This window comes from Sinocyclocheilus anshuiensis, unplaced genomic scaffold (assembly GCF_001515605.1).
Source record: "Sinocyclocheilus anshuiensis isolate Anshui unplaced genomic scaffold, SAMN03320099.WGS_v1.1 scaffold990, whole genome shotgun sequence".
NCBI lineage: Eukaryota > Metazoa > Chordata > Actinopteri > Cypriniformes > Cyprinidae > Sinocyclocheilus > Sinocyclocheilus anshuiensis.
Genome location: NW_015539926.1, coordinates 843,229 through 857,250, shown reverse-complemented (window position 1 = coordinate 857,250; position 14,022 = coordinate 843,229). Strand labels below are relative to the sequence as shown.

The 14,022-nt window shown below is 35.1% G+C and overlaps 1 protein-coding gene across 1 annotated transcript in view; it reads left to right on the top strand.

Annotated features, from left to right (window-relative positions):
• The window catches only part of LOC107686720 (thiamin pyrophosphokinase 1-like), a 94,509-nt gene that overhangs the window by 43,182 nt on the left and 37,305 nt on the right, over nt 1–14,022 (top strand). The window contains exons 6-8 of the mRNA XM_016483826.1: nt 6,479–6,617; nt 8,650–8,745; nt 12,279–12,425. Of these exons, the coding sequence (XP_016339312.1) occupies nt 6,479–6,617; nt 8,650–8,745; nt 12,279–12,425 (382 nt within the window). The remainder of the gene's footprint in view (nt 1–6,478; nt 6,618–8,649; nt 8,746–12,278; nt 12,426–14,022) is intronic.

Below are 14,022 nucleotides of genomic sequence, written 5' to 3'. Positions count from 1 at the left end.
AAGTCAAACAGTGTTCTGTGCTCGTCTGTGCAGCCAAACACAGAACAGTTAGCATGTTTTGCTCAAACTTTCTCGATGGCGTTAGAGCTGGTACATCGTTGTCGCTTGTGAAAACACAATAACGGCGCCGTGGGTGAAAACTTACAGATTAAGGGGCGGTAATATTATAATGAGATCCCTTTGCAATGTCACCAAGGGAGCGAAATCAGACGCGCTCGTTTTTTCAGAGGCTTGCAGAAAAAGGCTTCCCAAAACAAAGTTACTGGGTTAATCTTTTTCACGTTTCCTTGGTTGGTAGATGCACCGGGGACCTGATTATAGCACTTAAAACCTGGAACAGTCAGATTTTCATGATATGTCACCTTTAAGCGCTTATTAAAATGAGAGACCGCAGGATGATTTCAAAATCCGGACATTTCAGAGACAGGAGAAGAGATATTCTGATGATTACTGTGTACAGAATTTTCCAAACTCAACGGAACTTGAAGTTTTAATCCAACATAAATCGATGTGAGAATGCAGTGGCTGGTAAACATACGTTATTGTGTTACCACAGGGTGTCAGTGCCCTAATACTATAGCCACTGTCTTTTTATGACATCACAATGATCGTTAATATCTTTTAATTACTGAAAACATGCAACACACTTCTTGTGCACTTCTTTAAATCTGAAATGAATAAGCATGATATTGTTGTTATGAAGCTTGAGCCAGTAAAATAACATTTTATGGATTTACACAGCAAATGAGAAGATAAAATAGATATATATTAAGCTACGTACAATAGACTAAGCTGCTGCTTCAAAACAGCTGGTTTATTGTGACGGCAGGCATATTTAAGAGAGTGAGAATGCCTTCGTAGGGAGCTAATGATCCATTCAGCGCACTGCCAGTAAAGTATGTTTCGGCTGCGATCGTCAGAAGCTTGTTGTTTTGAGCTTATCAGCTTGCAGCAGCACTGCCAAAGACACCTCAAAGGACGTTCCAAAAAATAAACAATATCTTTTGAATGCACACATACAGCAGTCCCTGTTCCATGTCACATCCATCAATTCTCTTGTACCTGTCATTGCTTTACTCCATATGCTTTTGTTGTCATCTGTAGATTTTATTCAGAGCTGCCAGAAGAGAGTATGGAAGCCTTCCCTAGACAGTTAGCCATATGCGGTGTCATTAGGGAATATCTACTCGCTGGAAATTAATTGGGTCTGAACAACAAGCAAAATATTCCATATTTGGAAATGAATATCATCAACAGATGCAGTGCTTTTTGGTTCTCCTTAGATGAAATGAAGGAATTCACATTTTTGAAGGAATTAAAGGGGATTGTTCAGGCCAAAATAAAATTTCTGTCATCTACTTATCCTCATGTCATTCCTTAACTATATAAATAATTCAGATCTTTTTATTGAATCGATTAATCAAGTTCACAAAAACAATGATTCAAATCTTTTCAGTGAATTGGTTGATTCAGTTCACAAAACTGGTCTTAATAATTCAAATTTGTCGAATGATTCGGTCAATTTCATTTTTTTTTTAAAAAGGTCTGAATGATTCATATCTTTTTAATTAATTGCTTTATTCAGTTCTCAAACTAATCTGAACGATTAAGATCCTTAAGTGAATTAGTTGATCTAGTTAATAAAAGCATTGATTCAGTTTGAATGATTCAGATGTTTGTAATTAATTAGTTGATCTAAGCTGATCTGAATAATTTGATTCATTTGAAACACTAATGTGGTACTTTTATGATTCTTCTTTGTCATTTGAGAGCTTGACCATTCCAGTCCTCATTTGCTGTCATTATCTTGACATGAGCATGCATAAGTGATGGCAAATTTTTAGTTTTTGTCTGAACTATCCCTTTAATTGAAAATTGAGTTGACCAAAACTTACAATGTGTATCTAATGATACTTGCAAATCAGGCTGCACATTGTGGCATCTGGTTGTTGTTTTATACTCATTTGTGAGCAAAAGCTGATTCGTTTAGACCAGCGACTGCACATTCCCAGAAGTCTTTTTGATGCAGGACGGGAACACATTTCATATGTCTGGCAGACCTCTGGCCTTGCCTAATTACATGCATCCACAGTGATTATTAATTTTTAATCTTCCTGTGCAAACAGGAGCTGACAGGGAGAGAAATCGTCAGAGGAGCTGGTGCCCAGATCAAGACATATCCTGTTATTATCTCACAGTGCCTTAAATGTAATTACCGCATTGACCTTTCCCAGCACTTTGATTAGTTTAGAAAGCTCAGCTTTATTTGAACTGAAGCAGTGAACACGCTATTGCTTGAAGCTCATGAAACATACTATGCTTTTTTCTGCCATTTGCAGATGGCATCGACCATTATTATGGAACAGTTTTCTAGACCCAGACTAGAATTATCAACACCGATTGCTCTCTGGGTAATCTTCCAATGTTCAGATTCTTATTAACTGTTAGATTAGTATATAAATACATTTCTTTTAAAACAGCTACTGTTGAAGTCAGAGAGAGACAAGTGAGAACTTTTTATATTATATTATATTATATTATATTATAATATATTACTGTTCAAAAGTTTGGGGTCAGTAAGATTTTTTTTCTGAAATAAATTAATACCTTTATTCAGCAAGAATGCATTAAATTGATCAAAAGCGACAGTAAAGACAGTTACATTGTTACAAAGATTCTTTTTGTACCCTTTTTTCTCTTCTTTTCAACTTTCTATTCATCAAAGAATCGTAAACAATTTATCGCAGTGATCAGATAATATTAAGCAGCCCAACTGTTTTCCGCATTCATAAGAAATGAGCATATTATAATGATATCTGAAAGATTATTTGACACTGGAATAATGCCGAAAATAGCCATCACAGGAATAAGTTACATTTTAAAATGTTTTCAAATAGAAAATGGTTACATTTAAAATGATTAAATTAATTTAAAACAAATAAATGCAGTCTGGGTGAGCATAAGAGACTTATTACATTTTAAAATGTTTTCAAATAGAAAATGGTTACATTTAAAATTATTAAATTAATTTAAAACAAATAAATGCAGTCTGGGTGAGCATAAGAGACTTATATATTATTAAGAGACCTACATATTATTATATTGACAATGAACCCTAATGAAAGCACAGTAGCAGGTTTCGAATGATGCATTTGCATCATAAAATATGAATTTATACAATGAATGTTAAAGATGTAAAGTCTTTTCAGACAGTAATTTATTATTTCACACCATATCTAAAAGCAGCCATACTCTGCACTTTTATAACATTTTATTATCTTCTTATAGTTCACTTGTAATGTTAGTAATTTAGGCTTTTTGCAGCTGTAATTTACTACTACAGAACTGTTTTACAGTTAAATCACCGTTTTTTAACATTCCTTTAAGACTTCTTTGTGTAAATGATTTCTGTGTCACAAACAGTATGAAATAAGTAATGACGCTTAAAAAAGTTAAAAAAAAACCACATGAAGTGTGCAGTTGTTGAGGTTGTATAATCAGGGACTTGTGACATCATTAGCACAAATATGCATTTGTAGCAGGGAAGTAAAGTATGCATATTCAGACGCAGGGTACGTATCTATGGTTGCACATTAATGTACAGTACTCCAGCTCGGTACGTGTTGTGCGGGTGTAGTTATTCTGAAGTACTTGTGTGACCTTTGCTGATTATCAAGGAGTCGAAAATGAACACTGAGGCATAATCAAAAGCTGATAATCTGTTCAGATGATCCACTCAGGAGGCGCGGCTTTATGATTTCACCAGACTGTCTGTAATGAAGCAACAGCTGAAGAGGTCTCTTGATATTCTGAGGGGTGTGTGAAACTGCCAGGCATAAAGCAGGCGATCTGTTATTTAAGTCCTGAGTGGGCTTATTGACGTACAAAATAGAGCGAAACTTGTGCTGCACGAAGTGAAGCCAATATGAAGTTCCCCTGTTGACGAACAGTCACATCGTTTATTAGCAAAGAGAGGCCGCATCAAAATACAAGACGTTTAAGGATTTGCATGTAGTTTTGTTCTTGAATGTCACTTGGGAGCCCAATTTTCACCTCCCCACATTCTCATTGATGTTGTTTTAGAGTGTAACAAGGAAAAAACAAGAAAGCCGGAGCGATAACTGATCTCGTCTGTCTGTCTTGCCTCCTTGGGCTGTGACAAAATGAATGAAGCATCTGATGCGACAGGGTGTCTGGTCTCAGGCTCTCCCATTGGCTTAGGTCTTGACCTTCTGGAATTACTTCAATTCTTAATCCTAATTTTCTCTGTGCCGGTCCAAATCGAGTTCTTTTCCAACGAGGTATAGTCCCTGCATTAAGATTAACTTTAAGTGACACTTTAATTTGAATGTAAAAGAGGTGTATTTTGCCTCCAATTTGAGCTTTGCGGTGGGAAGGAGCTGTTTTGCTGATAAAATGTCAAAAGGAAAGGTTTAATTTAGCTAATAATATTTCACAATATTACTGTTTTTGTGTGTGTGTGTGTGTGTGTGTGTGTTTGATCAAGTAAATGCAGCCTTAATGAGCAGAAGAGACTTCTTTAAAAAAAACTATTTTTAAAATAGATTTTAGGCCTATCCAAGTTAATGTGATACATTAATATATTAAATAAAAATAAAAAAAATCATTATGAAAATTCTTAATTTTTAACACTAAAGAATTATATTATTATTTGTATTCTGCTATCTTGAGACTGGTTGGAAATCATGAGATTAATTGTGATTTAGTTTACAATTTCTCCAAACATTTCCATAAATTCTTCTAATAATTTGCTAATAATGAGACCAAATAAGGTGATTGTTTCATTTTGGAAGCATGTTGTATTTTAATTTCGCACTCTTCGTACAGTATAATTGGGTATTTGTACAATAAAATATATATCTGCTTTGTAATTTAGGATCTTGGCATCATATTTGGGGGTTATATGTTTAAGCTTCACATTTAGGGGTCCTTGACACTAAAAAGCTTGAAAACCACTGGCCTAGAGCATGAAACTATCAAAATTAAATAGACATTTAAAACCAGAATTTTCAGTTTTCATATTTAGCCTGTTTTATGTTAATATCTTTGCATAATATTTGGTCTATGAAGTTCATTGTAATATTAATGAATTTCAATGTTTGGTTTTAAGCACTTTTTGTTGCTGATATAAATATAAGTTAAATATGAATGCAAATTCTTTGCAAACAAACTTGGGCTGACACACTTTCTGATTGAGATTCATATTTTGTCCTTTCCAGCCATACCCCCCAGCCACTCACTTCCTCAAGTCATGTAGATTTCACAGATTCACGCCACTGACTTCCTGTCATTCTGGAAAGGTGCAGTGTGGTGTGGTATCAGCCTAGTGGCTAAAGCTCTTAACAACGCTGGTGAACCTGTGAAGTGAAGTGTTACAGAGAGGCCTCCACTGTGCCCTTGAGCAAAGCACTTAACTTCACTCTTCTCCTGCGGGACTGTCTCTGAAATTACTGTACTGTACTGTACTGTACATCAGTTTGAATGAAAACCATCTGCTAAGTAATGAGTACCAGAGGTTATTTGCATTGTTATAATCCTGCATACATGCATTTTTATGTCATACCTAAGCCGGTGTATGCAGCTTTTGGGGGAACCGAAGTTTGACAGAGCATGACGCCTGAATTTAAATGGGTTTGAAAAGGAATAAAACCAGAGTGATGCTCTGTGGAGAATAAAGGAAAGATCAAGCCGCAACAGAAACAAGGTTCTCGGCTGACGTTTGGGTGCGAGATTTTTGTGATACCTGCTGCGATTGAGAAGTCACCTGCGACAGCCATGTATATGCAGCCATTGGAGGGAACTGAGACTAGATTTGAGCGACGTTCACCTCTGCCCTTCCTGACACTCAAAGAATTCACACAAGAGATCCCATTTACAAAACACACAGCACGATCAGACAAAAAGCGAAAGGAGGTGCTTGGTTTGAGAAGGCAGTTTCTAATAGTGCATCATCTTTAAAATTTCTAAACTTTAAGTTAAAGAGGCCGTTGTTTTCCCCTTTAACCCCATTTTTATCCAAATACTTGATCTGATTTTGTCAGTCACATCAAATTCTGAAATATTTAAATATTTTGTTGTGGTAATTAACAAAAAAGATTTAATAGGAGTAATTTTGCTAAACAGTTGTGCCACTTTCAGCCAAATATATATTTTTTAGATCACAAACATCCTGCTATAAAGTTTATGACCAATTACAGCTCTTGTACTTACACCTTTCTAATAGTTAAGGGGCAATAAGATTTTTTTATGTTTCTTTTTTAATGCTTTAATGCTCACCAAATCTGCATTTATGTGCTTAAAATTAGAGTTAAAACATTAATATTCTGAAATATTATTGCAATTTAAAAAACTGTTTTAATATATTTTAAATTATGTTCCTATTTGTAAAATATATTTAGGGCCCAAGCCACTAAGGCGCAGAGCCCTATTGATCCCTTAAGGATTTTTTTTTTTTTAGGGCCCAAGCCACTAAGGCACAGGGCCCTATTGATCCCCTAAGGATTGAATCCCCGCAGAGGCTGGGACCCGGGCGTGGCACAGGGGATCTACGGCGACCCCTGGAACACAGTCCAGAGATATACATCAAGTTTTCTGATGTATATCTCACACTTGGACGTATTCATATGAAACTCTGTACACATATAGATCTCATTGAGTTATGGCGAGAAAAGAGAAACAGGAAGTGTGTAGTAACTTACACATACATTGTCTGGGGTTTGTTTGTTGTATGATGCCAATCTCATAGATGTGACTGGAGTCAAAGTTATAGTGCCACCAACTGGCAGCAGGAAGTGTGTCATTTTCAAAATGCTTTGAATTCAGCATCTTATTTTTCCTTGATTTGCTTCAAACTTCATCAGAATAATGTCAAAACACGGCAGATGTAAAACTGTTGAGGGGTTATTGATATCTTGAATGCTGTTGCCATGGCAACGTGTCAAACATTAACATTTGTTTCCTGTGTTTTTGAGGCACATAACATGCTTAGAATTTTATGAAACTTGACACACACATCAGCATTAATGATAGTTAGACACTGGCAAAAGCACATAAATGGGCGTGGAGGAGGCGCTCTATAGTGCCACCTTTTGACAAAAGTTGTGGGGTTAGTTTTAGGTACAGACACCAAACTCAGTACATATATTGATCTCATCAAGCCGGACAACTTTCTAATTTACACTCATAAGCTACGATCAACAGGAAGTCAGCTATTTTGCTTTGAATGTGGACACTTCAAAACTTTTTACATACAGAGAACAAGTCATTCTGAGGAAACATGCTCAGTTTCATGAATTTACAAAGCTCTATGGATAACAGAAAATTTAAAATCAGACATCTGATCTCACTCTTCCTCTATGTGTGTGGGGGGTGGGTGTGTTTGTGTTGAGTGTGGGGGTGAGTGAGGGGGTGGGTGAGAGAGAGTTAGATAAACATCTCTTTAATTACCAGAAAAAAATAATTAGTAATTTTTTTTAACATTACAGCTTAAGAAATCTTAGTCCTTATCCTTTTCTGTCAGTTTTAGGGACAAAAAGTCCTAGAAATAGTAAATTTGTAGGGCACTAACAATATAATTTTATATAATTAGGTTAATAATTATGTTGCTTACGATTTAAAAAGATCTAAAGATACAAACGCATTGACTTATACATTTTGGTGCTGCAAATAATAATTTGACACTCATTTGATACTGACCTATGACATCCTGTGACATGACATTCATCTGAATTTTCTTATATCTTTAAAGTGCATTATCCAAACTCTTCAAAACTTTACATATGGAGAACAAGTCATTCGTAGGAAACATGCCTAGATTCATATATGTAAAATGCTCAGGGGAGTGACATAAAATGAAAAACAGTTAAGCTCACAGATGAAGACTAAGCTGTAATGCAGGCAAAAATATTTCACAAATGTTTATAGATCAATAAAATCATTTTAAAAAATGCTTATTAATAATTAAAGGTTTGGTAATACTTTACAATAATGTCTCATTTGTTAACATTAGTAAATGCATTAACTGACAAGAACTATCAATTAACAATATGTTTTTACAGCATTTATTAATGATTGTTGATGTTAGTTAATCAAAATGTTCATGTTAATTCACATTGTATTAACTAATGTTAAAAGATAAAACTTTAAATTTTAATAATGTTTTAGTTTTGAACTTAATATTAACTAATGCTTGGGCCCGCCATCGCTGCTTGCAGTTATATTTATATTTGTAATTTATTCCTGTGATAGCAAAGCTTTTATTTCTTGTTATTATCAATGATAAACAGTTCTTAATGTTTATATATTAATAAGAGTCAATTCAGGTAACTGATGCTTTTTGCCATTGAGATGACTGGGAAAAAATGTCCCAATTAACCTGAATTCACCCTGTATAAACAATTCTTACTATTTTTGTGGGATTATTTGAAATAAAAAGTTTTAAAAAAAAATCTTTTGTAACATGATTATAAATGTCTTTACGGTCACCTTTGATCAATTTCATTGGTCCTTGATGAATAAAAGTTTTGTTTTGTTTTGTTTTTTTCTGAAAGAAAATCTTACTGACTCCAAACTTTTGAATGTTAGTGTACATCCATAAAAACTTGAACCCTTTTACTTATTTTTCTCCAGAACTGCAAGCTAATGGAAACTCCAGACCAGGATCTGACAGACTTCACTAAGTGCTTGGCCATTATGGTGGAGGAGATCAAAACACAGAAATTGCAGGTTGGACTCAATCTCTCTTCAGCTGCATCTCTATAAATCTGTCTGTCTGTATGTTCTCTCTTACACTTCAGAACTGATCACTAACTTTTTGACCTCATTTGCACCTGGTATTAATATCCATGTCAGGTGATCAGACCACAGGTGGTCAGCGTTTTGTGACTGGATTATTAAAACCACATTCAGTGGCAGTCAGGAACATACGTGACCACTTTGCATTTGTTGCAAGAAAAGTCCTGACAAATCGCAACTGACATGTTGTGCTAAAATAACAAATATTTAAAACAAAAAAAACACCAGAAATGGAAAAATACATCCAGTTTAGTTACCCAAGTGAAATGTACCCTTTACCTTACTTAAAAAAAAAAAATTAAAAAAAAAAGTACTTATTACGGAAAAAAATATAATTTAAAAGAATATACTTAAGTGTGTATACTTAATATATACATACTTAAAGAATATGCTTAACTGAATGTAATGATTTCACACACTTAATTGCATGTTAATTGCAGCTGATTGAAAAATGTTAGTCAACACATCAATGTACTTCTAATCTCATAAGGTTATTAAAAAAATATTTAAAATGTTCTTTAAAAGTTTTAATTTGACAGTGCAAAAAGTGCATTAGGAAACAACCATGAAACTGTGCTGTCTTTCAGTTAAGTGAACTTTTATCACATTCATTTTATATTATCTGCAAGTACAGATTTTTAAAATATAGTTTCAATACTTGAAGTACACTACTAGTGCGCATTCAATAGAATTAAGTGCACTTCTTTCTCACAGTGGTTGTACAGACGCTTAAAAAACATTATTTTTAATGTGCTTTTCAAAACAAATTTTATTTGTTTACTTATTTTACTTAGTCCAATCTCAAATGGTTACAGAAAATATATTTGCATGTTACTAGCAGGTAACTCAAAATCAATGTTACTCCATAATCAAAGTGTGTTACTCTGTCACGCTGGAATGCAGGAATATGTGTACTAAAACACAAAATCTAAGTATTGAGATGAGTACATTACAATAGTAAGAAAAGTAGAACTCAAGTTCATTGTGAAAACTGAGTTGGAAGGATAGCGGTTTCATTCTCACTCGCTTTTTTTATACCTGTCAAACATAAAAGGTGAGCTCACACCTCAGCTTCAGTGTGAATTCACATCCTCCAGGAGCTGTCAGAGAGGTTTTGTATGGATATTTTGTGTGTGTGTGTCTGTCTGCTCCTCCTCTAAACCCCAGCCTGAGCTCCAGGCTTGTCAGACTGTCTGTTGGTCCTCACAGAGATGCCCATCACCGTCACAGACACTCCATAGTTTTACCAATATACGGGCCTCAAGCTCAATCTATATGCATACTATGGCCTTCTTGCTTTATCCTATTGTGTTTATATTCACCTCTGTATCTCAGTGCTACCTTTTGTGTCTTCACAAAAATCAAGTAACACTTCTAAAAGTGAATAAGATTTGGACTGAAGGTCACTGAGGTAATGAGTGAGGTAATTTGACTCTCTGTCAGTCTTTAGATAAAAAGTCTAAAACACAAATACAACTATTAAAATGTTTATGTATCTGCTTGTTTTAAACCTTTATCTCCAGTTGGTTTTAGCCTGAGAAGACACACCAACAGAATGCCAGTCGACATTTATGGACTATTTGATGCATGTTGCAAACCAAAAGCAGCAAGTCTGATCCATGTTTTTTCCTGTCTAATTGAGCGGTTATTGGACAGAATAAGTTGAAAAGTGTACCAGACATTATGCCAATAATTACAGAAATGGCTATGTGAGACGTTGGTGTCTCCAATTAGTTTTTTCGCGTTTTTGCTGAAAAAGTTTGAACTGACGTATTAGACTTTGCAGGTAATGTGAAGACGCACTTTGACCCTCAGATTCCAAGTACAAGTTGTGAACATATCATCATTTCTGCTTCGCTTTTTAAAAAAGTTTTGCAGTCAGTCCACATAATTACAGAGGCACTGTAACATGAACAATTTATGTGTCAGATGTCTCATAAGTCCCGCTATTTAAATGAGCCAGTGGGGGCTGGCAGTGAAGTGTTGATTACCCTCTGTGCATTTTAAAGAGTTTTTTGTCTCGTAGAGTTGTTGGATCTCACAGGGTGATGGGTGCATTGCAGTATTCAGACAAATGGTCCCGGGAGCAAATATCAAAGACATTCTGCCAAGTCGACATTTTCCGGTCCGCACTGTTCCCTCTGAATACTTTCCATAGTGTATGACTCTGTTGTTTAGTGAAGAAGGACATAATTTTGGGCTGCAGTGGGAAGGAAAAGGCTACGGTGCAACTTAGCAAAAGCACTTTCAGAACATTTATCATGAACTTGCAGAATCTACGTACCACAATCACTCATTTGTTTGTCCATTCGTTTAATCATTCATTTGTTTATTTGTGTATTCGTTTGTTGAAGCACTTTTAAAATATTTATTCTGGAGTTGCATAAATAAACTTCATCCACTACTTTGCACCCACAATCATTGATTTGTTTGACCGTTTGTTCATTTGTATGTTTGTTTGTTCATTTTAAAACATTTATCCTGCAGTTGCATAAAACAACATCAATCTACTTGTTTTGCTCCCACAATCACTCATTCTTTTGCTTGTTTGCTCATTCATCTGTTGATTCGTTAATTTCCATTCAAGACTTTGAGAACATTTACCCTTGGGTTGCATAAAAAAATCGTAATCCACTGCTTTTCTCCCACAATTGCTGATTTGTTTGTTTGTTTCTTCATTAATTCATTTATTTGTATATTTGTTTGTTCATTCATTTATTGGTGCAATATCACATTTAAAACATATATTCTGGCGTTGTGTAAAGAATGTGTCCACAGATTACACACGTACTAATTAATTTGTTAGTTTGTTGATTTAATTAGTTTTTGTTTGTTCATTCATTTATTTGTTTGTTCATTCATTTGTTGGTGCAATATCACATTTAACACATTTATTCTTGCATTGTGTAAAGAATCCACAGTTTAAGCACATACAAATTAATTTGTTTGTTTATTTGTTTGTTTGTTCATTTGTTTGTTCGTTAATTTGTTGATGCATTAGCACTTTTAAAACAATCTGGAACTGCATGAAGAATCAATGTACGCTGCTTTGATTACACACACACACTAATTCATTTGTTTGTTTGTTGATTTAATATGTTTGTTTGTTCATTCGTTCATTTGTTGGTGCAATAGTACTTTCTGAAAAATATGGACCATTTATCCTGGAGTTACGTAAAAAATCATTTGATTATTCATTCATTTGTTAATTTGTTTGTTTGTTTGCTCACTTGTTTGTTCATTTGTGTAGCACTTTAAGAGCATCTGTCCTGTAGATTCTCAGCCGTTTGCTCACACTATCACTAATTTGTTTACTCGTTCATCTGTTCATTCATTCGTTTGGATAGTTGTTTGTACATTAATTTTTTTGAGCAACATAACTCACAATCTCTCATTCATCTGTTAATTTGTTCATTCTGTGGTTATTTTATTTTATTTGTTTACTCATCTACCATTTTTTGCAGATAGATACCATTGTAATCCTGGGTGGTCTTGGAGGCCGCTTTGACCAGATCATGGCCACGGTGGAGACCTTGTTTCATGCCCAGAAGATGACCGACCTGCCTGTGGTGGTTATACAGGACCGTTCTCTTGCTGTCCTCCTCCAAGAGGTAAACACTTCTCTCCCTCTCATTAGCATGCACTAATCAGTGTTTGTGCTTTTGACATCTTGATTGCGGCACTTAATGATCAATGGTGATATTAAGCAATTAAAAACTGCAGAGACACTTTACTGCCTCTTCTGCATTGTTTCCTGTTTGTGCAATTTTGAAAGGTCACAGCTCTTGATCCAAAAAATGCATTGTCAACATTTTCATTCAACACTACTATATAAAGCAAATAAAGGCTTGTGACAGATGCGTGTGTGTATTTTATGATGCTTTAGAGATCAGACCAGCTCATATTTGCACAGTAACACTATATAGTACATGAAAAGCCCTTGTTTTGAATTTTGCAAACATGTATAGAAAATAGTAAGACATTGTAATTTTGTCCAACTAATAAGAAACCTTACAGAATTGCTCTGGCTGCATTACTTTGCATTCTGCATGAGAATATTTAATAAACCGCTGAGGCTCATAGAGAATATAGGACATTGAGATGATTGTGAAAATCTTAATCTATCGGCTCTTGTAATGGGCCAAAAATTTAAATGAATGCATCTCAGTCTATATAAAGATGTCCTTGACTGCTTCAGTCCCTCATAAAGCAGACTTATAAAACATGCATTCAGTTCTCTGTCTGTGCAGCACCCATTTACTGCTATTCCTGGCTTTTCAGAGACAGATCAGAAGATGTTTTGAATAATCAAACTTTGATGTTTGCACAGCGCATGTTTAGATTAAAATAAAACATTTATAAATAGCATCTAACTTGCCAAATGTAATAGGTGGTAATTATTACTTAAACAATAGTTCTTGGAACATCCAGCCCACTTGCAAGAATATCTGTAATTTTTGAAGCGTCGTCATTCATCTTTTTAGTAAGTGTGTGTGTATGTCGACAACAAGACACCACTTTAGAAATGTGATAATTGAAATTATCACAGTATTGAACTAGACTGTTGTCTGTGATGAGAACTGAGAACAGCATTACAAATGGTGGGTTGCCAGTGCCTCTGCGGGTGAGAAAGTTTTAAAATTCAGATTTTCTGACAGTTTATTTCTCCATTCTTGCAGGTCTGCAGTGGAGGAGCATATATGTGAATTTAGAGTCTCTCTCGGCATAATATTACATAAATATTACATTTATAATCAATTCTAATTCTACCAGCTGCTCCAGACGTATTTAAAGGTGTCATATGATGCGATTTCAATTTTTACTTTCTCTTTGGAGTGTTATAAGCTCTTGGTGCATAAAGAAGATCTGTAAAGTTGCAAAGACTAAAGTCTCAAATCCAAAGAGATATTCTTTATAAAAGTTAAGAGTCAACCACGCCTACCTAAAACGGCTCGTTCTAACACGCCCCCACATGTCTACGTCACGATGTGGGAAGATTTGCATAACGCCGCCCAAATGTTCACGCAAAGAACGAAGGCGTAACTTTTATTCTCACTGTAGTATTGTTGTTGCCGCCGCCGCCATGTCGTGAAGGCGCTGTGTGTTTCATTGTGAAAGCGAAACTACTTTGTTTGGTCTTCCAAAAGAGGAAGATATCCGCTTCGTCATGCCTGGAGCTGATCCGTGCTGGTCGCTGAGGAAATACAT